The sequence below is a fragment of the Paroedura picta genome, chromosome 7, assembly GCF_049243985.1.
Source record: "Paroedura picta isolate Pp20150507F chromosome 7, Ppicta_v3.0, whole genome shotgun sequence".
NCBI lineage: Eukaryota > Metazoa > Chordata > Lepidosauria > Squamata > Gekkonidae > Paroedura > Paroedura picta.
Window position 1 is genome coordinate 50,263,612 of NC_135375.1, and position 25,724 is coordinate 50,289,335.

A 25,724-nucleotide genomic window follows, 5' to 3' on the forward strand; every position below is an offset into this window, starting at 1 on the left:
TCCTGACTTGTGGGGTGTAAACAGGACTCCCTTGCCATAGAGTTAATGAGATAGGACACTGACCACTCTCACCTTTGATCTCACAGACCTGTCTCTAGAGGGTAATTTCCTGTTTCCACAGTCCCCATTCCTCTTTCTCCTCCATCTCTCCATGAAGCAACATGATGGCAGGGAGATGACTCAAGCATCTCTCTCCATCCAGCTATTTAGAATAGAATAGGAATCTTATCTTTACCTCTAAGTATGTAGTATAAGTTCTTTATTAAACAGTTGTTATTAGTTAAGTACCATGTTTGTGAACGTGTTTCTTTGTTGTTTTCACCCCACATGCACTCTGCCAGCCGTTGCGTTACTTGCCTTATCAAGGCACTCTGCTAACTTTAAGGATATTAAGACTTTACTAATCCTTAATATCCAACATTAGGGAGTGTGGACTTTATGCCACTAGACGCCACTGATTTCTCTCCACTCCACAAACTCTTTCTCAGGCTCTACCCCCTAGATGACCCTGGAGGTCCCAACTATATGATTCTATGGAATCTCCAGGAATTTCTGAACACAGACTTGGCAACTCTACATTTTTCAAGTACTCATTTTGCTTCAATACAAGTCAAGTGAAGGTTGTTGTTTTTCGCTACCTAAGGAACAGGAACACGACCTCGGAAGGATGGAAGGCTGAGTCAACTTTGACCCAGCAGCTGGCTCAAGGTTGACTCAGCCTTCCATCCTTCCGAGGTCGGTAAAATGAGTACCCAGCTTGCTGGGGGGTAAACGGTAATGACTGCGGAAAGGCACTGGCAAACCACCCCGTATTGAGTCTGCCATGAAAACGCTGGAGGGCGTCACCCCAAGGGTCAGACATGACTCGGTGCTTGCACAGGGGATACCTTTACCTTTACCTTTAAGGAACAGGATACTGTAATGCCAAGTATTTTTCATGTCTGAATTGCAATTGTGCATTTGATTCCAGTACTTGCATTTATTCATTTACTGAAAAAGTATAACATGAACAGGTGCATATCCAGATTCCCGCGTGCTGCTGTATTTTTAATTTCTGTTCAACATGCAAGACTTTCTGTATGTAGTTTTTGGCTGCGTAATACCATATACAGTAAATTGGTCCAGCAAGGGGTCTGCATGGTTGCTTTCACTGCCCTCAGAGGAGGGGAAGAATGTAGGCACTGTTGGAAAGATGGATATTACTCTTCTGCAGGGAGAGGTGGACCTTCAGAAATATGGACTCTTTGCTATGAAGGGCTTGAAGGCCAAATCCAGTGCTATGAACTGGGCTCAGAAACACACTGGCAATCAAGGCAGTTAAACATGTTAGAAATGGAAGAGATGCAGAAAAAAAACCTAAAATGTCTAAAACAAAGGCATTTTGAACATGAGAACAAGCCCAGCAAATATCTGGCATACTGTCTTAGCAAGAAGGAAAAAAAAAGAGTAATACGTATAAAGAAAGGAGATCAAATTATATATGCAGAAAAGCAAATAAAAGAACAATTTATCAGTGTTCATTCTGGATTATATATATAATAAGTCTGTCTCAGAAAAAAATAAAAGACTTTCTGACCAAATGGTTCATGCCAGAACACAGAAAAACATTAAACTAAGCAATAACAATTTAAGAAATTCTCCAGGCAATAAAAAAATATGAATGAACTAGAAGGTAAGATAATACCTTTAACATGGCAAGAGACGTACATAACATCTGTACACCGCCCGTGGCGCTCGCAGTTGCTCCCGGCCTGACGTGGTGAGAGGCGCGAAGCGTCTCTCACCGCGTCAGGCCGGCCCCAAGGAAGCCCCCGCCGCAAACACAACACAAGACTCCAGCCGCCGAGAAGCTGCAGAGAAAAAAGAAACACCCCCGGAGGAACCTTTCGCCGCTAGCGCGACGAGAGGCAGCAGAAAAAAAAACCCCTGTAGGAGCTCCAAGCCGCCGCGCCGACGAGAGGCAGCAGAAAAAAATTAACCCTGTAGGAGCCTTTCACAGCTCCAAGCAGCAGGAAAAAAAAACCCTGTAGGAGCTCCAAGCCGGCACGCCCACGAGAGCTAGCAGAAAAAAAAAACCCTGCAGGAGCCTTTCACAGCTCCAAGCAGCAGAAAAAAAAACCCTGTAGGAGCCTTTCGCAGATCCAAGCAGCAGAAAACAAAACCCTGAAGGAGCCTTTCCCAGCTCCAAGCAGCAGGAAAAAAAACCCCTGTAGGAGCTCCAAGCCACGAGAGCTAGCAGAAAAAAAAAACCCTGTAGGAGCCTTTCGCAGATCCAAGCAGCAGAAAACAAAACCCTGAAGGAGCCTTTCCCAGCTCCAAGCAGCAGGAAAAAAAACCCATGTAGGAGCTCCAAGCCGGCACGCCCACGAGAGCTAGCAGAAAAAAAAAACCCTGCAGGAGCCTTTCACAGCTCCAAGCAGCAGGAAAAAAAACCCTGTAGGAGCCTTTCACAGCTCCAAGCAGCAGAAAAAAAAACCCTGTAGGAGCCTTTCGCAGATCCAAGCAGCAGAAAAAAAAACCCTGTAGGAGCCTTTCGCAGATCCAAGCAGCAGAAAACAAAACCCTGAAGGAGCCTTTCCCAGCTCCAAGCAGCAGGAAAAAAAACCCCTGTAGGAGCTCCAAGCCGGCACGCCCACGAGAGCTAGCAGAAAAAAAAAACCCTGCAGGAGCCTTTCACAGCTCCAAGCAGCAGAAAAAAAAAACCCTGTAGGAGCCTTTCGCAGATCCAAGCAGCAGAAAACAAAACCCTGTAGGAGCCTTTCCCAGCTCCAAGCAGCAGAAAAAAAAAAAACCCTGTAGGAGCCTTTCACAGCTCCACGCAGCAGAAAAAAAAAGCACCTCCTGGTGTCCCCTGGGTCCTAGCGCCCATTGCATTCCTGGTTGCAATGGGCTTTCTTGCTAGTTAATATATAAAGTGCAGTGTTACCCGTCATACAGATCTATTTCTCTGCTGAACATCCTTATCCATGGTTCCACTATATATTTGTGAAATAGCCTGGGGGATGGAATGTGTCCGGCTGTCCAAGTTGGAATAGGGCCAATCAGAGTGCAGCCAGTAAAGCCCTGCTCCTGCAGCTCCTGCCCTCTGTCCCTGGACTCTAGCCTCTTTGCTGTCAGAGGCACCTCAGTGCCTGGAGCCAGCAGCAGCTAAGGGGAGAGGACCTGGGCAAAGAGTCCTGGTGGAAGGCCTGCTAATGAGGGCCTCCCGGCCTGCTGACTGCCTGCTAAGGAGCTGGCCAGCCCCCAACCGCCCCACTAGATCCGGCTGCGAGCTGCGGCCCAAAGCCACCTTAAGTTGCCTGGCCAGGGGACAGGGGAGGGGACCCTTTCAAGGCCCATTCTTAGGAACGGGCTTTGAAGCTAGTAGATTATTTGCAGAAAGACTAAGAACATGTATTTATTGTTGTTGTTGTTAGTTGCAAAGTTGTATGCGACCCATTGCGACCTCACGGACAATGATCCTCCAGGCCTTCTTGTCCTCTACCATTCCTTCTCATGAGGTGGCCAAAGTATTAGAGTTTCATCTTCAGAAAATGTATATTGAATTTAAATCACACTGACCAAACAGGCTTTGTACTAAAGAGGTACATGAAATACAATAAGTGGTTTATAATAGATACAATCAAATTTGTGAACAAGAAGAGAAAGAAAGCAGCATTTTTTTTCTGGATATGGAGAAAGCATTTGGTTATTTAACATGGCATTTTTAAAGTGAATATATTTCAAAATTTGGGCTGTGGCCCTAAATTCAGGAATTGCATGCAAGGAAAGAAATGAAAACTCCAGCGGTCTCCAAGGCTGAAAAACAGCTCTCCCACAAAAACACATTCATTGCAGCATCACTACCTGCTCCTATGGTTAACTTGGGTGGACTTACACTTGGGGCCAATAAGCAGGAAGTCCTGTCAGTCCTACCTGTTACTGGATGTTTAATATTTTAATAATATTTGCATTGTTTTATTATATTGCATTGTGCTTTAATTATGTTGTTAGCCACCCCAAGATGCAAGTGAGGAGCCAGTCCTAGAGGAGATCAGCCCTGACTGCTCCTTAGAAGGCCAGATCCTGAAGATGAAACTCAAATACTTTGGCCACCTCATGAGAAGGAAGGACTCCCTGGAGAAGAGCCTAATGCTGGGAGCGATCAAGGGCAAAAGAAGAAGGGGACGACAGAGAATAAGGTGGCTGGATGGAGTCACTGAAGCAGTCGGTGCAAACTTAAATGGACTTTGAGGAATAGTAGAGGACAGGAAGGCCTGGAGGATCGTTGTCCATGGGGTCACAATGGGTCAGACACGACTTCGCACATAACAACAACAAAAACAACAAAATAAACAATAAATAAACAGAAGCAAACTAAACTGAAAAAAGGAACATGACAGGGATATCCTTTGTCACCTCTATTTATCGTAGTGATAGAGATTTTAGCTATAGCAACCAGACAAGAACACAAGGAATAAAAGTGGAAGACACAGAACTTAAAATGAAAAGCTATGCAGACGATCTTATTCTGTCTTGGATCCCCTGAAATCATTACAGTATGTAATGGAACACACTGAACAATTTGGATAATTCTGTAAAAGAAATAGCAAAACTGAATACAACTCTGTTGGTCTTAAAGGTGCCACTGGAATAAAATGAACACACCTGGCATATTATAGATAATTATTATTGTTAAATATAAATGAAATAAAAGCCATTTATTGAAGTAGCAATATGAAATTCAATATCTGGACCGAGAACTTCCAGAAGTACTGGCAGGATTTCGAAGAGGCAGAGGAACTAGAGATCAAATTGCCAACATACGCTGGATCATGGAGAAAGCTAGGGAGTTCCAGAAGAACATCTACTTCTGCTTCATTGACTATGCTAAAGCCTTTGATTGTGTGGAGCACAACAAATTGTGGCAAGTTCTTAAAGAGATGGGAATACCAGAGCATCTTATTTATCTCTTGAGAAACTTATATGCAGGTCAAGAAGCAACAATGAGAACATGGAATCACTGATTGGTTCAAAACTGAGAAAGGAGTTCGGCAAGGCTGTATACTGTCACCTTGCCTATTTAACTTGTATGCGGAACACATCATGAGAAAGGCGGGATTAGAGGAGTCACAAATTGGGATCAAGATTGCAGGGAGAAATATCAACAACCTCAGATATGCAGATGATACCACTCTAATGGCAGAAAGTGAAGAACTAAAGAGCCTATTGATACGGGTGAAGGAGGAGAGTCCAAAAGTTGGCTTGAAAATCAACATCAAGAAAACAAAGATCATGGCAGCCGGCCCTCTCAATTCCTGGCAAATAGATGGGGAAGAAATGGAGGTAGTGACAGATTTTATTTTCCTGGGCTCCAAGATCACTGCAGATGGGGACTGCAGCAAAGAAATTAAAAGACGCTTGCTCCTGGGGAGGAAAGCTATGGCAAATCTAGACAGCATCTTAAAAAGCAGAGACATCACCCTGCCAACAAAAGTGCGTTTAGTCAAGGCTATGGTATTTCCAGTTGCAATGTATGGCTGGGAAAGTTGGACCATAAGGAAGCCCGAGCATCAAAGAATTGAGGCTTTTTACTCTGGTGCTGGAGAAGACTCTTGCGATCCATTGGACTGCAAGGCGAACAAACCGGTCAGTCCTAGAGGAGATCAGCCCTGACTGCTCCTTAGAAGGCCACATCCTGAAGATGAAACTCAAATACTTTGGCCACCTCATGAGAAGGAAGGACTCCCTGGAGAAGAGCCTAATGCTGGGAGCGATCAAGGGCAAAAGAAGAAGGGGATGACAGAGAATGAGGTGGCTGGATGGAGTCACTGAAGCAGTATGTACAAACTTAAATGGACTCCGGGGAATGGTAGAGGACAGGAAAGCCTGGAGGATCATTGTCCATGGGGTCGCGATGGGTCGGATACGACTTCGCACCTACTTCGCACCTAACAACAACAACAATGAAATTCATTATTATTTTTTACTGAAACTGATTCACACATCAACATGCCTCCTGTTCCCCTGGGAAGCACACAAATTCACCGTTCACCCAGGTGTACATTACATTATTTGTACCAGGCCACCCAACCTCAGGTTCCTTAATAATATTCCAACTCCCCATCTCCCAAGACTCCAAAGCACAAGAAGCAAAACAATAACAATGGATACAAGCAGTTATACTTTCTCAGGCCTGCTTCCCCCATCCCATAACAACCACTGACAGTTGGCACAGACAGGTTACAATTGACACCTCATTGATACCTTACAAAGAACAATGCCAAATTACCATAGCGGGAGACTGACCAAGATGTAGATCCTGACATTTTGTTCCGCTTCTTCAGACCAACATGGCTACCCACCTGAATCATCCAAACTTTCATTTTTAGGGGGGGAAAGCTTATGAAATTTTAAAAAATGTTAATTACAAGTCAGCAAAAAATTATGAACCTACATTCAATTGTTCTTCAGTTTATACCCTATTGTCATATGTGCAAAACCCCGATGACAGAATTGCAAGTTTCTAATGAGGAGGAAATCACTGGTTGATGATGATGTTATCCGTTCAGTCGTTTCCGACCTTCAGCGATTCTATAGGAAAGTGTTCTCCATTTGTCTCTGTCAATGACCGCTTCTTTCAGTTGGTTCATTGGTCATCCCTATATCGGTTTTGATCGTGTCAAGCCAGCGTATCCTTTGGCAACCACGTTTCCTTTTGCCGCTGACCATGCCAAGCATTAATGATTTTTCTAACGAGTCTGATCGTATGATGTGTCCAAAGTGAGCTTTAGCTGTAATATCTTGCCTTCTAATGACACAGTTGGTTTGCTCCTCTCTAAAACTATCTTGTTGTTAACTTTGGCTGTCCATGGTATTCGCAGGGTTTGTCTCCAACACCATAATTCATAGAATCATAGAGTTGGAAGGGGCCATACAGGCCATCTAGTCCAACCCCCTGCTCAACACAGGATCAGCCCTAAGCATCCTAAAACATCCAAGAAAAGTGTGTATCCAACCTTTGCTTGAAGACTGCCAGTGAGGGGGAGCTCACCACCTCCTTAGGCAGCCTATTCCACTGCTGAACTACTCTGACTGTGAATTTTTTCCCCTGATATCTAGCCTATATCGTTGTACTTGAAGTTTAAACCCATTACTGCGTGTCCTCTCCTCCTCTTTTTCATAGGGTGTTTTTTATAGGGTGGGAGCTGGGCTGGCTGGCCCACTCTGGGCTTTTCTCGCTCTGCGAAAGCATCTAATTCGAAAGCATCTATTCTCCTCCTGTCTTCCTTCTTCACGGTTCAGCTTTCGCATCCATAGGTTGTTATGGGGAAGACAATAGTGTTGACTAGCCGGTACTTTTTATTAAGGCTGATATCCTTACTCTTCCATATTCGGTTCATGCCTAACATTGTGTTCCAACCCAGTATTATTTGCCGTCTGATTTCATGGCTGCATCCACCACTTTGATTGATCACAGAGCCAAGAAAGATGAAACAATCAATACATTCAATGTTCTCATTGTCAATCGTGACTTTGGTGCTACTGCCAGTAGTTGTCATGATCTTGCTCTTTTTGATATTTAGGTATAGTCCCATCTTTTCACTTTCTTTTTCTTCACTGGTTAGGAGGGAATTATTGGCAGTGCCACCTAGTGGAGATTGATAGCACTGTCTTCCAGCTAACTTCCTTTGAAAGGTGTGGTGTGGACCACTCATGCTTGCGAATAAAACTGTTCAAGAATTGGGTACACCAGAGGCCCAGAAGAGTAAAAACAGCATCCTGGACCCTGTTTTTGAAGGCATTTTCCACAAACCCTTTGAGAAACAGCTTTCCAGATACAGATTTTCAAGTGCTATTAATAACTTGTACAGTCAGACATAGATGACACCATTGTGCAAGGATCCTTAAAAAAAATCATGAAATTTCGTCATCTATGTAAGGTCCTGAGGGGAAATTCTCATTTGCTCTGATTCCCTCATCTAAACACTTGCAAAGTTGTTTTTTTTTTTTTACATCTGTTTCTCTGGAAATTATTAATGGGACATCCCTGCATTTGAATTACTTACAGATAGAGAGTGAGACATCCCATTGAGGGCAACATCTTGGAATTGGGAAACACCCATAGGTGAAAAGGTACAGTATATAGGGGAGTCACTAAGGCAAGGAGCTCAGAAGTGAAAATCTATTCCTAAGGGACATCATGGGTAAATATATGGATTTACTTTTCTCGCACTTTATGTACTGGAGCACCAGTTTGTTAATTGTTTTCTAAAGAACATTAGAGTTTAGCATTTTAGATCATTTGAATGGAGCATTGGTGACAGTTATTTTAATGTTATTTTATTTTGCCATACAGCCTTCAAGTTGATTTTTCTTCTTCATTGCATTGGCTTGCTACAGTGGTCTTCTTCTGGTGAAGCTAATGGTTTCAGCAGCTGTAACTATACAAAAATCGAAAAATTCAAAAATCATCTAGAGGTATTCTATTGCATTACCTTACATAATATGGACACAAGATTGTGTGGGGAAGAATGTATAATGGGAGAGTATTGGTTTTCTGAAAATATCAAGTTGACACTGGTAGAAGAGCTTTCTTGTGCTGATTCTGTAATAGTAAATGAAAATATATAAACAATATAATTGACTTAAAAGTTAGGAAAGTTCAAGTCACATATAAAACTTACAAGAGATCTCTGCATGCAGCATTCAAACAGATGATCCAGAACTGGAAGATATGCTTCCACACCAGTCCATTGGCATGGTTGGTTGTCACACCCCTCTCCTAGCCACCCTGGCTGTTAGTGGGGACTGTTAAGATAAAGTGTTACTATTTCCGCCATAGGGTTTTTGTATTTTTCTGCAATTTTGCGTGGGTTTAATGAAGGTTTTAATTGGGGATTGTATTATTGTTTTGAATTTTGTATATAACCCACTATGAGACAGCCTGTCTGGGAGTGGCGGGCAATAAATCCAATAACAATAATAAAGTGAAACTGTGTTTGTCAGTCCTGAATGCATAGAACTACAATAGGAAAGTTTAATTTCCTATTGTAGTAATTTCCTATTATTTCCTATTATTATTATTTCCTATTTATTCAATTTCTTTAGTGGCAATAACAAAATTAATTGGTTGAATGATTTCCTACCCACCACTCCAATATTTAAAATCTAACATTATGTTTGTTCACTTAAATGTGTCTTAAAGACTTCAGCCTAAGAGCCTGGTGCTTGCTTGAAAGGAAGTCCCACTGAGTTCAGGGGAGGGGGTTATTCCCACATGAATGGGCATAAGATTACAGCTGTACAGCTGAGTCTTGTGCAAGGTGATGCAGAAACAAGCTCCACAATGAGGTAAATGGGCATGGACTACCACCTTAAGATGATAACACTCATGGCTGGGGTGCAAGGAAAGAAAGAACCATACATAATTTTACTTCTATGAAAACTGCATGTGCTTATGTGAACGCTTAATTAAATAATTCATTTCTTAATTTATCTTTGATTTCTTTTAGGAATGCATTGATAAAACTTTGAACATGACTACTTCTGGATCGCATCCTGAGGTTGGATTTTTTTTTAAGCAAACTGGATCAAATTTATATGGGGTACTGGAGTGGCATCTGGGCACAACTGTGTTTAACTGAACAAATTATTTTGAACAAAGTTTGAGTCCAGTAGCATTCAAGGTATAAGCTTTCGTATGCATGCACACTTGGGTCCGCACATGAAAGTTTATACTTTGAAAAAAAATGTTGGCCTTAAACATACCACGGGACTCACATTTGGTTGCTTCAGACTAATACGGCTACCCAACTGAATCTATTTTAAATAATGATAATTGTATTTTAAATTTTAGCTATACTATACTGTATTCTGGGTGACAAATACCAAAATAAATACAGACATATAAAAGCAGCTTTTGTGTGGTTAACTTCTGCACTAAACTATTCTATCATTTCTACATAGAAAGAAAGAGTGATTGACTGCTGCCCAAAGACTGAGGTAAATTGTTTCGTATATTACATGCAGTTTACTAATTTATTAGTTTGTAAATGCATATCTGTATTTCTGATGCCCTGGAGCTGTTCAGGCCACTGGTAGCTCTGCCTCTCTCCCTCCCCCTCCTGTATATGTGTTTCCTTTTTCTTCAAATGGTATCTACAAGCAAAGTTTAAATTATTGTAATTCATTTTAATTCAGTGAGCAGGGAAGCCTGTCTGTTACATGGTGTAACTTTTCTGGGATGGCTTCTTGTGTATGGAACGCTCTTCCAGCAATCACCTACCTGGTGTCCTATCTTCTTACTTTCAGGTGTCAGGTTAAAAGTTTTTGGTTTTGTTACATGGGCATGTGGCCTATTTTATTCAGTTGTTTGGTTGAATTTATGCTGGTGTCCCCCTCTCTCTTTCCCTCAGTTATTGAATTTTTTTGCATATTGTTAAGTGTTTTATATCTGAATGTAGCGATTTAAACTAATTTTATATTCATGCTGTTTTAATCTTGTCGACCAACACATGAGGTTACAGCTGAATGGTATATAATCCTGTAAACATGTATACAGCAGGTTGCAGGTTCTGTCTGCCTGATATAGACAGGAGTTGTCCTCTCTTTGTGCCTGCTTGGCACAAAATAAATAAATGCATCACCATGTTGGCTTGAATTCATGAGACTTAAAAATACGTAATAAGTCTCTTTTCTCTCTTGCTGCCCATGGAGAATGAGAGCAGGACCTGAAATTCTAGAGATATGGAGGACCTAATTTCCTCAATGCACCATCACCAGACATTTGCTTTTTGAGAAGTTGCACCATAATCTTTGTTCAAAAACCTCTTGCTTCGATGGGCTATGAAATCCCATCCCACAGGCAATATTTAAGAAATATATCTATATCTATATCCACAACACACTCCTAGCTTCCAAGGCAGCTGACATATGGAGACAAACATTTTTTTAAAATCAATCGTTTTAAGTGCCCTCTATCAGTCGTGTGAGCCTCTTGTGGCGCAGAATGGTAAGGCAGCCATCTGAAAGCTTTGCCCATGAGGCTGGGAGTTCAATCCCAGCAGCCGGCTCAAGGTTGACTCAGCCTTCCATCCTTCCGAGGTCGGTAAAATGAGTACCCAGCTGGCTGGGGGGTAAACGGTAATGACTGGGGAAGGCACTGGCAAACCACCCCGTATTGAGTCTGCCATGAAAACGCTAGAGGGCGTCACCCCAAGGGTCAGACATGACTCGGTGCTTGCACAGGGGATACCTTTACCTTTACCTTTTTATCAGTCGTGTACCGCACTGGTACTTTTTTTTTTTTTAAGCACACTAAAGCTAAATCACCACCAGCTTCAGGCAACCTCTCAGGGCTTTTCAAGGCAAGAGGCCTTCAGAGACGGTTTTGCCATTGCCTGCCTCTGCCTGGAGACCCTGGACTTGCTCGATGAGCTTCCTTCCGAGGACAAACCAGCCCGCCCCCTCCCCCCTTCCGGGAGGCGAAGCCGGCGGAGAGGATCCCCCCAGCCACTCCCGCATCGCGCTATCCCTCGCAGGGAGCCCGTGCTGGGACCTTGCCGCGCGCCTCCCCAGCACAGCCCACGGCATCCTCTGCCGCTATCGCCCCGCCCTGCTTCCCTTTTAAACCAGCGCCCTGCCCCGAAGCAGCTGCGAGCGGCGGCCCGTTGGCGCGGAGAGAAGCCCCGGAAAAGGAAGCGGCTCCCCTTGGCGGCGCTTTGCTAATCGGATTCTCTCCTCTCCCCCTCGCGCCGCAGAAGCGAGAGGCGCTGCTGGCTTGCATTTACAACTTCACCAAGGCGTGCGTCGCTCCGCGGTACCCGAATGTCTGGAGTGATACGGACAGCTTTTTCAAGGCCAGCTGCGGAGGCTCCATCGATCCCCAGGTGGGCAGCGCTGAGTCGTTCTTTGGCATTTTACGGGTGTTTTGCCCCGGGACAGGGCGGGCGGGAAGGAAGGGGCACGTCTATGGTCCCAGTGCTATGCTTGTCCTTCTCCCCTCCCAGTTTAGCTCAATATTCCCCCTGGTGTAGGAATGCCTGAAGCTGCCATGTCAGATCTGGGTTGCCAGCCTCCTGGAATTACAGCCCAGCTCCAAATTACGGAGATCGGTTTCCCTGGGGAAAGGACACCTGTGGAGAGTGGATGTTGAAATGCCTCTCCAAACCCAGCCCTCCTAAGCTTCCACCTTCAAATCTCCTTCAAATCTCCAGGAATTTCCCATGCAAGGACTGGCAGCCCTCATTGTTGATAACTGGAAACTGTCCAACACCATATGCTGCCCCTGTGTCCACCTCGGGTCCCATCGGCCAGTTATGTGCAGGGAGTTCCTTGCTCCGTGTTAAATTTGTGAACTGGTGGGACTCATTGAGATTGGACCAAGCACAGGGGAAGAGGCTTAAGCCACACACACACAGGTTTCCCCAACTTGAAATGGTCCTAAGCATTTGGCCACTGGGGGAAGTTACATGCATTGATGACTTTCATTTATACAGGTTTGTAAAATTATATTTAAATTTCCTGATGGGGGCAAGGAAGGCAGCATGGTTAGATCTCAGAAGCTAAGTAGGGCTAGTACTTGGATGGAAGCCCCCCCCCCCCCCCCAAGAAAGGCTATGCAGAAGAAGGCAATGGCAAACCACTTGGCTCAAAAGCCCCTTGCTGGTGTTGTAATAAGTCAACTGCAACTTGACAGCATGTAAGTAGCATCTCTCCAGATTCATTTAATGAAAGCAAAACAGCAAAGGGGGGTGGGGAGGCTTAAGCAACTCTCTAGAATCTCAGGTCGAGGTCTTGCATTTCGTTAATTTTATTTATTTACGTCATTTGCAGTCCCCCTTTCTCACGGGGACTCAATGTGGATTATGGGAAGGCAAAAGTAAATCAATATAATCAACAGGGACATCCAATAAACAAAGCAAAGGATATGAATTGAAATCTAAGATGCCAAGCAATTTATTATTATTAATAATTAGATTTATTTCCCGCCACTCCCCGTAGGCTTGTGGCGGGTCACAACAGTCCTATCCCCATTAAAATACCCATTTAAAAACTTTAAAAACAATCCCAACATGGCGGAAGCTCTCATTATTCCTACCCCTGCTATTAGAGCGGCAGGGAGGGTGGGGAAGAGATCTAACTTACTAGGTCCGGGGGGGGGGGGGGGATGTTGGCACTCATTCGCTGACCCCGGCCTCAACCAAAAACCTGGCGGAAGAGCTCCATCTTGCAGGCCCTGCAGAAAGCTGGTAGATCCCGCAGGGCCTGCAGCTCACCCGGGAGCTCGTTCCACCAGGTAGGGGCCAGGACCGAAAAGGCCCTGGCCCTGGTCGAGGCCAGGCGTGCTTCTCTAGGGCCAGGAACTATCAGGAGATTCTCCCCCGCTGAGCGTAAAGCCCTGCGGAGGATATAGGGCGGTAGGCGGTCCCTCAGGTATGTGGGTCCCAACCCGCGTATAGCCTTAAAGGTCAAAAACAGAACCTTGAACCTGATCCGGGCAGCAATTGGCAACCAATGCAGCTGCCTCAGCACAGGCTGGATATGGGCCCTCCAAGGTGTACCAGTGAGGACCCGAGCAGCTGCGTTTTGCACTAGCTGGAGTTTCCGGATCAGAGACAAGGGTAGGCCGGCGTAGAGCGAGTTACAGAAATCTATTCTGGAGGTGACTGTCGCATGGATCACTGTAGCCAAGTGGTCAGGGGACAGGTAGGGCGCTAGTAGTCGGGCCTGGCGAAGATAGAAAAATGCCTGGCCCGCTACTCTCTTGACCTGAGCCTTCATAGTCAGGGAGGTATCGATGGTCACCCCCAAATTCCTGGCCTGGAGCGTGATAGTAAGTTGCGTTCCTGCCAGGGTGGGTAAGCGCGCTGCCTGGTCCTGCCCTCTGCCTCCCAGCCACAGGACCTCTGTCTTGGAGGGGTTGAGTTTCAGGCGACTCTGCTCGAACCATTCAGTCAGTGCTTCCAAACATCTGGCGAATGGTTCCGGGGGGGGAGTCTGGGCGGCCGTCCATGAGGAGACAGAGCTGGGTGTCATCAGCGTACTGGTGGCAACCCAGCCCAAAACTCCGTACCAGTTGGGCCAGAGGGCGCATAAAGATGTTGAATAACGTGGGGGAGAGGACTGCTCCCTGCGGTACCCCACAGGGGAGTCTGTAGGGACGCGAGAACTCTATCCCCCACAGCAACTCTCTGGGTCCGGTTCTGGAGAAAGGAGCGTATCCAGCGCAAGGCTGTGCTCCGTATCCCCGTGCCGGCAAGGCGATGGATCAGAAGGTCGTGATCCATGATGTCAAAGGCCGCCGATAGGTCCAAAAGGACCAACACGGCCGACCCACCTCTGTCCAGCTGGCGATGGAGATCATCCAAAAGGGCGACGAACACCATCTCCACCCCATGGCCAGGACGGAAGCCTGACTGATATGGATCGAGTGCCGTTTTGGCCACTCTGACCGGCAGCAACTCTCCTGGATCTCTTTCTCAACACATCACATTTAATTCTGTTACCATTTTGAAAGTTTTGCACAGGGAGATCAAATCAAGTATTTAAATTGTTCTATCCTACGATTGTTGTATCTCTAGAACAGGGATTCTCAACCTGGGGCTCGGGACCCCTTTGGGGGTCGAATGACCCTTTCACAGGGGTCATAGCATTAGGAAGGTTGAGAACCACTGCTCTAGAAAATGAGAGGGAGGTGCTGTTCAGTGGAAGAACATCTGCTTTGAAGTCCAGAAGGTGTCGGGGCCGAGGCATAAAAGCTACAGGCTGGATAGCATTTTTCATTAGAATCTGCCCCTCCAAAAAGTACTCATAGTAGCTGCAGATGGTATTAATGGATCTAAATTACCAAGTTAGTGAGCTCTTGCACAAATGTCCTAATGGACCTTCATTCTTTCCCAGTCCTACAATTTCAGGACTATCTTTGATTCTGATCACATGGTATACAATTGTTGCACACACACACACACACCATGTCCCAGTCCAGAGTTAAGAAAGTTAACTAGGGCTAGAGGACCTGGAGTCAAATTCCAATACAGCCTTGAAACTCAATGGATGATCCTTGATCTGCTCTATCTCACAAGGTCATAGTGAAAATAAAAGTTAGAACCATCTATACTGTCCTGAATTAATTCCAGGATTAAAGCATGATAACATAGATGGAGGCTGGAAATATTTCCAAACACTACCTCATCTCCTTCTGTGCTCTAGTGCAGCAGTATTTTTGCAGCAATCTGAATAGGAACACAATCTTCTGGTTTGGCAGGCATTGCTTTGACAGTACCAAGTCATTTCATAGAATCATAGAATTCTGTTTGTGTTGTCATATACTCTGGGTGTGATTAAGATGTTTGACACTTGGCCCACTGTTATTACTGACCAGTTTTCACCTTGAGATTGTCACCTTAAAAACTTTTAAATTCTTCTTTGTGGTGGCTATGATGTGGATGTCTTAGCAGGTGTAATGGAACTTGCTGGCATCTTTCTGCTTTCTTCCCTCATCTATGTTTAATGCACAGAAACTTGAAAAAATCCAACTGCAACAAGGCTGACTTATAAGTAAATAGTAGGAGGAGAAAGTGTGTTGTTTGTGCAAGGTTTTATCCAGTTAGCAAGGAATCAAGCACAGAGAAAAAATCATTCAAAAAATAACAACAACAAAAATCAGGGGCTAAATGAAGATGTCATAGAACAACAGGAACTAATTTCAGTAAGATCAGAGTGAACAAAGTAATGCAGGTTTTCAAAATAATCAGAACTGCTTCTTGACATTTCAAGCAATAATCAATCTTTTCTTACTTTGTGATCTCTTGTTCAACAGATGGATAATGTCTGGAATGGTACTGTTACTTATAAGGATACTTCAAAGTGTAAGATACAGAGACGTACAACAATAGGAAATAAAGAATGTGGGAATCACACACTTGTGGAACTGAAATGGATGTGGATATCTTACAAGAATCGCTACAAACCTGTGTAAATCTCCCTGTGTCCATCTTATAAGTTCTCTCTATTTTAAGAGTATAAATATATTTTGTATAAACATGTTAAACTGTGAAGGAATAATTCAGATATTTTAAGATAATATATGTATGAATATTTATGAATAAACATTTTTATTGACTGCTTTGTAAATACAGCTCATTGATTGGTAAATAGTAGCATTCTACTATTCTCATGCCAGAGAATAATAAAATTCCTGCAGTCCACAAACTATTTGAATATGACTTTTTAAAAGGTGTTTTGTTGCACTGAAGGCCAATCTCCATTGCTGAAATAACTAGCATATGGAATACTATGTTCTGCAAGGATCCCTTGAATTCAGCACTCAGGATTGTATGCAAGACCAGAAGCAGTATAGGTGGAGGCCAACACTTGGTGGATGCAGCTGGGATCCCCATGTGATTAACACTGGCACTAAGTCCAGAGTGGGGGGATGTGCTTTGTCATCTTTTCACATGAAGCTGTACTTCTCTGTCTACTACCTGAAGTTGCCACTGTCAGTTGTTACATACATGGCAACTAATCACATACAACACTCTATATACTACTACCTTTGGATGGGAGCAAGTATGCAAGGGGATGTTCCCATGCCTCCCTAATATCACTTAGCTTCCACCCAACCACAGAACCTTCAGGTGATAGCCTCTGTTGTAAGACTTGGAGCAAATGTGGTTGCAACATTTGTAGACAATTGATCATTTGTGTAGTAGTTTTTCTCAATTTCTTTACCATTGAGAAACCCCTGAAACATTATTCAGGTTTCAAGAAACTCCAGAAGTGGTGCAATCATGCAGAATTTGGTTGGGAAGCATAGCTGTGTACATTTCTACTGGGGGGGGGCTCCTCTTCCCACCCGCCAGGCTCATCATTAGCCATTTTTGGAGGGGGGTCAACATGTCCATATATGCTCATATCACCTGATAAATGTTTAATAAATATAAGTATATATAAAGAATTAACTCTCACCCATTCAGGAAACACTTCAAGAGCCACAAGAAATCCCAGGGTTTCACAAAACCCTGGCCTAGTAGTTGAAACATATAGATACGTATACAGTAGTAGTTAAGTAATCAGAAAGCGTTCTCGCAAGAAAACTCATCTGAAGAATTTACAACAGGCATTACAATACCGTGCATTGAAATAAAGAAAAAACAGCAAAACAAAGAAATAGATGAGAAAGCAAGACTGGCAGAAATAACCTACTGCAAGACAGGTCGAAAGAAGATAAATTGCCACCTACACCTTGCTGACTTTTTGTGGGGAATGGAGAGCTCGACAAAAGGGGCCATTTGTCTCATCCTGCAGGATAATTCTTAGTCTAACATAGTGACATAAAGAAGAAGAGTTTGTACTTATTTGATGCTTTTCCCTACCAGAAGTCTCAAAGTAGTTTACAATCACCTTCCCTTTCCTCTCTGCACAGCAGACACCCTGTGAAGTAGGTGAGGCTGAGAGAGCCTTGATATTCCTGCTCAGTCAGAACAGCTTTATCAGTGCTGTGGCAAGCCCAAGGCCACCCAGTTGGTTGCATGTGGGGGAGCGGGGAATCAAACCCAGCTCACCAGATTAGAAGTCAGTGCTTCTAACCACTACACCAAACAGGCAAATATAGAGTAACACCACCTACTGCTTCAGCCAAGTGCTTTTGAAAGGACTGCCAGTTCTCTTTTTCCATGGGGATCTTACATAGAGGCCATTTTCCTCTACTCTTGCTCATCTGTACTTCAAAAAATCTACAGCAGGTGAGTTTCAGCTAGTTATATACCTGCTAAAGAACCCTTAAAGGAAAGTTGGTAAACCCAAGAAGAGACATCATAACTACAGATAACCGTGTACCAGTTAACCATTGCCGCTCATTATTTAGCTTTCGGGAAGTGAGAAGGCTCAAGATGCTTAGCCGCTCCATCAAACTGCAGATTACCAGGAATCGTCAGAAAAAACATCCCAGCAGTTAAGCTTCAGTAGCTTATGTATGCCTGGTGTGGTTTTGTTCCATAAAAGAGTAAATTGCTGCAGAGATTGCTTTAACGAACCGACCTGGTGCATTCTAGAACGAAGCCCAGTATATCTATCTACATGGTTGTCTGTACCGCCCTGTGCAAGGTGGCGTCGCTCCTGAGTGACGGAAACCCACTCAAGAACTCGGGCCCCAGATGCAGTGCGGGTCCCTCGGAGAGCCGCACCGGAAGTCGAAGGGCAGACTTCCGTGAGGCGCGCGGCCACATGCTCGCCGCTCGTGTGGCGGAAGTTGGTCGGGCGGGGGGTCTGCCTGTGCGTGACCGGAGAAGGGATGTCGCCGGCAGGAGGTGAGGCGGCCGCCGCGCCTCAGGAAGGTGCCGGTGGGGGCAGCGCCCTCTTCGCGGCCTTCCGGGCGCTGGGGCTGTGCTCCAATCACCTGGCTCACGTCCTGCGCTATCACCGCCGTCACCGGCAGTTCTACCTGGTCACCGCGGTGGGGAGGAGCTTCCACACCTACAACGTGAGTCTTTCGGGACATTGTCCCGGCCCCCGTCACGAGGGAACTACTTGGGTTGTCACCACTTCTGCCGTGCAGCTTCTAAGGGGGGCGGAGGTTGAGTTGTTTCAGGGAGGCTATTTCCGCTGGTCTCATCTCCAGCATAGTTTGAGTACAGGGGTACCTTTAAGAGCAGTTTTACGCCTTCGTGTGCTTGCACAGAGGAGGTTGGTAACCCTAGTTCTCCTAGAAGCAATGACTGCTTTGGAATGTGGAGTCGGGCATTATACCATTCTGAGGTACCTTCCCACCTCAAATCTCACACACCCCAATTTCCACTCTGCAAATCTCTAGGTATTGCCTATGTGGAGTTGGTAAGCTTGTCTCCTTCCCTTCCCATCTTCATTATTTATTTCATTTATATTCCACCTTTTTTCACAGAGGAATCAAAGCAGCTTATTATATCATTATATCATTTTACTGTTTACCTACAAGGGAGGTTTGGCTGAAAATATATGGCTGGTCCAAAATCATATGCTGTGCTTCCACAGCAAAGTGGGAATTCAAACATGGGCTTACCAGAGCCTGTGCTGAAGCCCCAACTGCTACACCACACTGACTGTAGGGTGGGTGTGGTTGAACGGTAGCAAGCAGCCAGGCCTAGTTAAGTCATGCAAGACTGGTGGTATCAAGTCACTCAGAGGTTGCTTCCAAGCCAAAGGTTGCCAGCCTCCAGGTTGGATTTGGAAGTCTTCCAGAACCACAACTGAACTCCGGGTGACAGAGGTCTGTTTCTCTGGAGAAATGGCTGCCTCTGGAGGCTGGACTTCGGCATCCTTTCCTCAAATCCCTTCCTTCTCAGTCTCAACCACAAACCTAACTGTAGTCAGGAATTTACCAGTCTGGCACTGGCAATCCTAATCAGGCCTGGCCCAGGGGATCATCCTCTGAAGGCTAAAATAGATCTTGGAAGGGCCCTTCCTATTGCCTTTACTGGCCCAACTAAATCTAAAATCTGTGATTGCCTAGCAATACCAATGAGGGACTTTGTTGCTTAAGGCTATATGTTCTTTTTGTCATTTGGCCAATGTATTTTTTTTATTTAGCATTTATCTTGGACCCTTTCTAGGCTTCTAGAGAAAGAGCTATTTTTGCCTGTTCATAGATCCAGTTCTGGATTTTAGTATCCAAAGATTTGACCAACTTGGCTATTAGAATAGTTACCATATTTTGAAAACCAGGAAAAAGAGGACATATTTCTTGACTGACTCATATAAGTGATCGCTATGACAAATTTTCAATACCTCTACTATTTACGCGGATAATTGCTACTAACTTTCCAGCCCCCAAGGTTTTTTTTAAGAGGCCAAAAGAGTACAAGCACACACAAAAAAGAGGGCATCTGGTAGCCCTAGTTGAAATAGTACAACATTGGTGCTGGTGCTCATGCTGGCAGCAGTTCTTGGTTGTGCCATGGTTGCTAGGCTCAGTGCAACTCTTGGGCTGTGTAGTGGCTATTCCCAGGCCCCGCAAGGTTCCTGCGATGTGTGGCCTCTGATGTGGGACCCAGCACTGTTCCTGGGCTCTACAGCCACCAACCTAGGGCTTAATAGGGCTCCTGGGCTGCACTGCTGCCAGGCCAGTGCGATTTCCAGGCTGTGCAGTTACCACTGCGCTCCCTGGGCTGTTTCTTGCTGATGCCAATCTCCAAGCTGCTTCACTGCTGCCTTTGCTGGCCCTGCTATGGCCCTGGGGATGCTTCATTACAGAGAAGGTAAACAGTAAAGGGCGTTCTTTGCAGACGTACAAAAAGGCAATTTTTTAAACTCAGGAAGTTCAAAAGTTCAGTTTTCTGAACCTACAGGAAGGTGCAACATGCAGGGGCATAACTGTTTAATACAGAACTGCAAGAAGGCAAGTTCAAAACTTGCACCGCTTCCAAAAAAATTATATCATTACTTTGCTTACGTCAGTCATGATGAGTTCTTGTTAAGTGTGTGTCAAGGCCAAAATATGACGTGCTGCTACAATTTCTGCTTGTCATCTGTGCTGTAGAGTAGTTTTATCTCTGTCATACTTGGCTCAAGATTAGGCAGCTTCACAACACAAGAAAATTTGGCAGGGAGTGCAGATTTGACTTTGTGCATAAACCAGGTTCCTAGGCTCAACTAACAAATCAAATGAGTACGCACAATGAAAGTCAGAAAAGAAAGAAAAGCAAAAATGTAATACTGATTAGGCAAGGGAGTTATATATCTTAAATAATTTATTTTTAAAGAAATACAACACATTAAGTGATTTTCATAAATATTTATTTGTTGAAGATAGTGTAGTGCTTCTCAAGTATTATAAAGGCATATTTTGATTTGATGTGGAGAGACAACCACTCAGTGTTTCTGTTAAATAACAATTTAATGCTGAAATTGTAGTTAAAGCAGGACATTAAAAATATGAAAGTTCAAAGACAGGCTTTTGGACCAGGGCCATTTTGTCTAGTCTTCAATTTGTCATCAATTTTCTTCTTAAAGGATTGTAAGTAGTCATGTCAATTTAATGGTATTCAAGCCTTAAACTTTATAGCAGGAATAATCCTGCATGGCTAAACTTGCCAAGTTCACAGGCTCTGCATCTTGTATCCTGAAGTTTTGCAATAAGTATGATGTATATGGTTATGCTTGTAAAGAAATTATACACACGTATAGCACAGGAAAAATGAATTCACATTCGTAGGTATCAGTATTAAATCTAAAAACAAGTATCTAATAGAATACTTTGTTCATGCTATTTACTGTGCATGATGACTTCTAAATGGTAACACCATGCATGGAACTGGTTATATAAAGGCAAGCACACAAATCGTTGCAAATGCTTGTAATAGTGTTGGTAAGGTTGATCTCCACATGTTGCAGGTCATGGCGTGTTCCTTTCTGGGCACTACCTAGGAGAACTGTGGCCCAGTTGTGTCGTTCTTACCACTGGGCCAGGCCCACTTGTATGATAAGGAATCCTCAAGGACTTGTGGGGAGTGCTTCACTTTGTCCTGTATCCCCTCCCCATGCTATTTCCTCTTGCCCCAGCTCCTGTATCTTCTCCCCTTTCCTCATTCTCAGCCTTGATTTTGTTAAATGTCTTAATTATGTTGTATGCTAATTTAGTCCTTTCCCTCTATATGTATGGACTGGCAATTTTCATTTGAATTTATCTGAGGAAGTGTGTGTGCACATGAAAGCTTATACCTTGAATAAAACTTTGTTGGTCCTAAAGGTATCACTGGACTCAAACTTGGTTCTATCATTTTTTTGGTAGAAACACTTTCATTTTGGTAGAAACACTATCCCTGTTTTCCTTTTAATTCGTTAATTGCAAAGTCATATCTGACCCATCGCGACCCCATGGACAATGATCCTCCAGGCCTTCCTGTCCTCTACCATTCCCTGGAGTCCATTTAAGCTCGCACCAACTGCTTCAGTGACTCCATCCAGCCACCTCATTCTCTGTCCTCCCCTTCTTCTTTTGCCCTCAATCGCTCTCAGCATTAGGCTCTTCTCCAGGGAGTCCTTCCTTCTCATGAGGTGGCCAAAGTATTTGAGTTTCATCTTCAGGATCTGGCCTCCTTTTAATGGCATGCATTAATTTTAGGTACTTGTCTTGGATTTCTATTGTGAGCTTTTAGTTTACTTGAAGCTATACACAGTAAAGCTATAAAGTAGTTCCTGTTTACATACTAATATCCTGGTGCCATTGACTTGATATTGTCAACAAGTTCTTTGAAGTTCACTAAAATCTGATTTTTTGTTGTTTCAGGTGAAGAGACTTGGCATAGTTGCTGTTAGTAAGTATTGCAGTCATATGTATGTGAATATCTGTAACACAAATAAAAGTGGATAGGGGTGGTGGGAGGAGATGGGACTCATCGCATACCTGATTGGCTGTCTGTCCAATGGTAGGCTGTGGTCCTGCCCTTGGCCTCATCTCCCTCCAACTTCTTCCATGTGGAAGAAGTGCCAGCCCACCCTACTGGACTGATGGTGAATGGTAAGACAGCCAGTGAGCACAAGCTGGAAGGGACGGGGGAGGCCTGGGCCTGCAGACTGTGGGGTTGCCCAGCAAGCCACTGGGGCCTGCAAGGAAGGGGGGACCCAGTCCTTGCCTTGCCACTCGGGGGGGGGCAGACAGTGGACAAGAGCTGGGTGAATAGGGGAAGCGAGCCCTGGCCTAGGCACCATGGGGGTGGGTAGCCACCATGGGGAGGCAGGAAGGAGAATCTGAGGGGGACCCATGACATCTCGCCACCAGCGGCTGGATGGCCAGTATGGCCCCTTCCAATTCTATGATTCTGTGATTCAGTTCAGAGCCTCCAAACCAATGTTCAAGGAAGGCACCTACTCCTAACATTTAGCAGACTTTATCCAGTTCAGCTGTTGTATATTTGAGGGATACAATACAGAATAATATCTCTATTAACCATCTGGCATCTATCTCAGCTTATTGTGTTTTGTCCCCTTATTCCCTAGGCAATGCTTTGCCACAGGATATTGCATATTTGGCAGCTGACAGAATGTTGGTATTTGCATCATGTAGCAGTCTTCTCTATGCTTTTGCTCGGAACAAAGAGGTTTGTGTCATTTGTTTGATAATATACAATGAGATATCTGATCCTAAAATTTTTAAATCAGCTGTGTTCAGGTTAAGGTGTAAATATTTGAGTTGCATTTGTGTATCAAGTGTGACTAGCATTAGGGAAATCTTTGTGCCATAAAGGAAGAGGAGTGGGAGATGTCACACGCAACAGCCCAGCAGCAACATGTGTTTGTGCACAGTCTGAGCTTAATGGTTATTAAATGTGATTTTGGAAGACAAAGTATAGTTATTTCTAAAATGATTGGGGAGGCTGGTTCAAATGACTTGAAAATAATGCTTTTGAGATGCATTCCAGAGCTAATGATGATACTTCAGATCATTGGTTCTCAAAATGTATCACCCCTTTGACCCATTATGCACGGGGGTTTTAGCGCACATTCGGGGTGGAATGGCGGCGACTAAAATCACGGATAACGCACGGAGCCGGCTGCAACCGGCTGCAGCTTCGGTGCATGCCGCCGAAAAAGCCGCATCAGTGAAACGCGGAAGAAAGCGCAGCTTCCGGGTGAGCGGGGCGCAACCAGAAGCGGCGCCCGGATCGGCGCGTGCATAATCGGTTACTCTGGGTTTTGCCGCCGTCGCGCCCCGCCCCGTGCATAACCGGTATGCGTCGCGTCTTCCCCCTCCGCGTTTTCCACGTGACCCGAAATCGCTGTTTCGGCGGCCGTGCATAATGGGCCTTTGAGGTACAAGGTACACCTGAAAATAGATCATGATGTACAGAAAGACACCAGGGTATTCCTCCCTGTCAATCAAAACCAACGGCTGGGTTGAATTCACTCTAGTAAAGAATCTTCATTGATTTACACTGGGTTTGGGTGGAAGATAGTTCTGTTGCCTAGTAGCTAGCGAAAAATATCCAGATATCAGGTGATTTGCCCTGCCATGCCAACATTAGTTGGGAAGACATGCCACTTATGTGTACATGGTTTTATATTGTGAGGATGGAAATGTTTGTTTACTTTTCTTACATCTATATTGTATTCGTACCCCAGTCCAAAGGTTTATTTATTGATTTGACTTCTGTACCATCAAAAGTCTGAAATATGCTAGTGTAATAGCAACGTTATTTGAGTTGTGTGTACACATAACTACTTGGAAGGGACTTAAAGTTGAAGAGCAGTTGTGTTGGCTATGCTATCAACTTACTTGCAATTTTATCAGTGTACAGAAGAGTTCAAAAGTCTCATTTTAATTTGGATTAAATCTTGGTAGAAATGTGGGTTTTTTTTCTTTATGGTAGTGCCAGGACCAGGAGAAGCTCAAAAATACCCTGTTCACTTCTGGAGTTTAGAGTGATACAATAGATTCTTCTAATCAGCCTGCATAAAACTGGGTGGAGGCTTGCCCTTACAGACATGCAGTCCCCCAGAAGTGCTTAGCATAGGGAGATCCTTGGGGGCAGTGGAAGGATCCGGGGGGGGGGGCGGTGAGAAATTTGGGGGCAGTGGGGGACAGCAGTCTGACTCTTCTTGCTGTGGCTGCATTTGCCCTAGCAAGAGGCATCCGAAGAGGTTTGCCCAAGAGCAAGAGGCTTTCCATTGCCTACCTCTGGGTAGTAACAACCCTGGACTTCCTTTGTCGTCTCCCATCTCAGTGTGGACCAGGGCCAACCCTACTTAGCTTCCTGAAGAAAATAACAGCTTCAGAAGGTGGACTGGGTGGAATCAAATTCCTGATGAGCTCCTCCCCCTCCTTGGACTCTGTCCTTCCCAGGCTTCACCCCAGATCTCCAGGAATTTCTTAATTCACGGTTAGCAACCCTTCCCCAAAACTCTCCACCTCTGAGAAGCTAGAAAAGCCTTCTTCTGCTTGCTCCTGGCCATAGTATTATCCATTACTTGCCCCTCTCTGTCTCCCTCTCCCATCTGCCTTTCCCCCCAGTGAGGATCCAAAGTGACTTTTACAAATGACTTTTACAAAGAACATACATATATTTTCCAGACAAATTTATGTCTGCTGCATGACAACAAAAAAAGGTGTAGACAAGATAGTATGTTTTGAATTTGCAGTAGATCTTACACCAGGAAAGAGGTGCATGCTTGTATGTGTGTGGGGAAAGGTGCTTGGGATGCAGCCTGGGACCAAAAGGGACGGCAGCCCCAAACGTTTGGGAACCACTATATAGCACATTCTCAGAGTTCAGAATAGCCCTAAATCAAGTGGCATTGTCTTATTGCTTCTCCTCTTGGGAAAGCAGGTTTGGGAGCAAACACACATTTTTGCTTCTATAGTTGACATCTGGTTTAAGTTAGAAATTGTAGAAAATAATTGAAATGTCCACAGTGTGGATAAGCGGAATCTTGTGACTCTGCACTGGATTGTATCACTTATTTCTGTTGTAATATGCAAGATCTGCAGCATGCATGATTGAGCAGAATATAGTGCCCTGCAAGTGGCATTAGAGGAAATATGTATTTAGCATAGATAGTTTAGGAAATTCTTGATTATTTTCAAATGGTCCTAACTGGCTCTTTAGAGGCTTCCTGATTTTTTTTTAGTATACTTCCTCCCTGTTGCTTCCAGAACAGCAGTTGAACATAAGAATGAGTGCAGACAACAGCTAAGTTAGTTAGTTCTCTTCTCTCCCTTTTCTACACATAGTTTTATTTATGAAGAGAAACAACTGTTTTATTCTTTAAGC

At 44.4% G+C, this 25,724-nt stretch overlaps 1 protein-coding gene and 2 long non-coding RNA genes across 3 annotated transcripts in view; all 3 read left to right on the plus strand.

Moving 5' to 3' along the window:
- The first annotated feature begins 8,428 nt into the window (after nucleotides 1-8,428).
- On the plus strand, nucleotides 8,429-9,984 carry LOC143841788 (uncharacterized). Its single transcript, XR_013232831.1, has 3 exons — nucleotides 8,429-8,460; nucleotides 9,495-9,545; nucleotides 9,949-9,984. It is a non-coding gene; the product is annotated as an uncharacterized LOC143841788 (long non-coding RNA).
- Nucleotides 9,985-11,482: 1,498 nt separating this feature from the next.
- On the plus strand, nucleotides 11,483-16,194 carry LOC143842489 (uncharacterized). Its single transcript, XR_013233141.1, has 2 exons — nucleotides 11,483-11,870; nucleotides 15,803-16,194. It is a non-coding gene; the product is annotated as an uncharacterized LOC143842489 (long non-coding RNA).
- Nucleotides 16,195-18,161: 1,967 nt separating this feature from the next.
- WDR36 (WD repeat domain 36) overlaps nucleotides 18,162-25,724 on the plus strand; it is a 51,583-nt gene continuing 44,020 nt past the window's right edge. Inside the window, exons 1-3 of the mRNA XM_077347764.1 lie at nucleotides 18,162-18,463; nucleotides 22,244-22,271; nucleotides 22,954-23,054. Coding sequence (XP_077203879.1) covers nucleotides 18,275-18,463; nucleotides 22,244-22,271; nucleotides 22,954-23,054 — 318 coding nt within the window. The 5' untranslated portion in view covers nucleotides 18,162-18,274. The remainder of the gene's footprint in view (nucleotides 18,464-22,243; nucleotides 22,272-22,953; nucleotides 23,055-25,724) is intronic.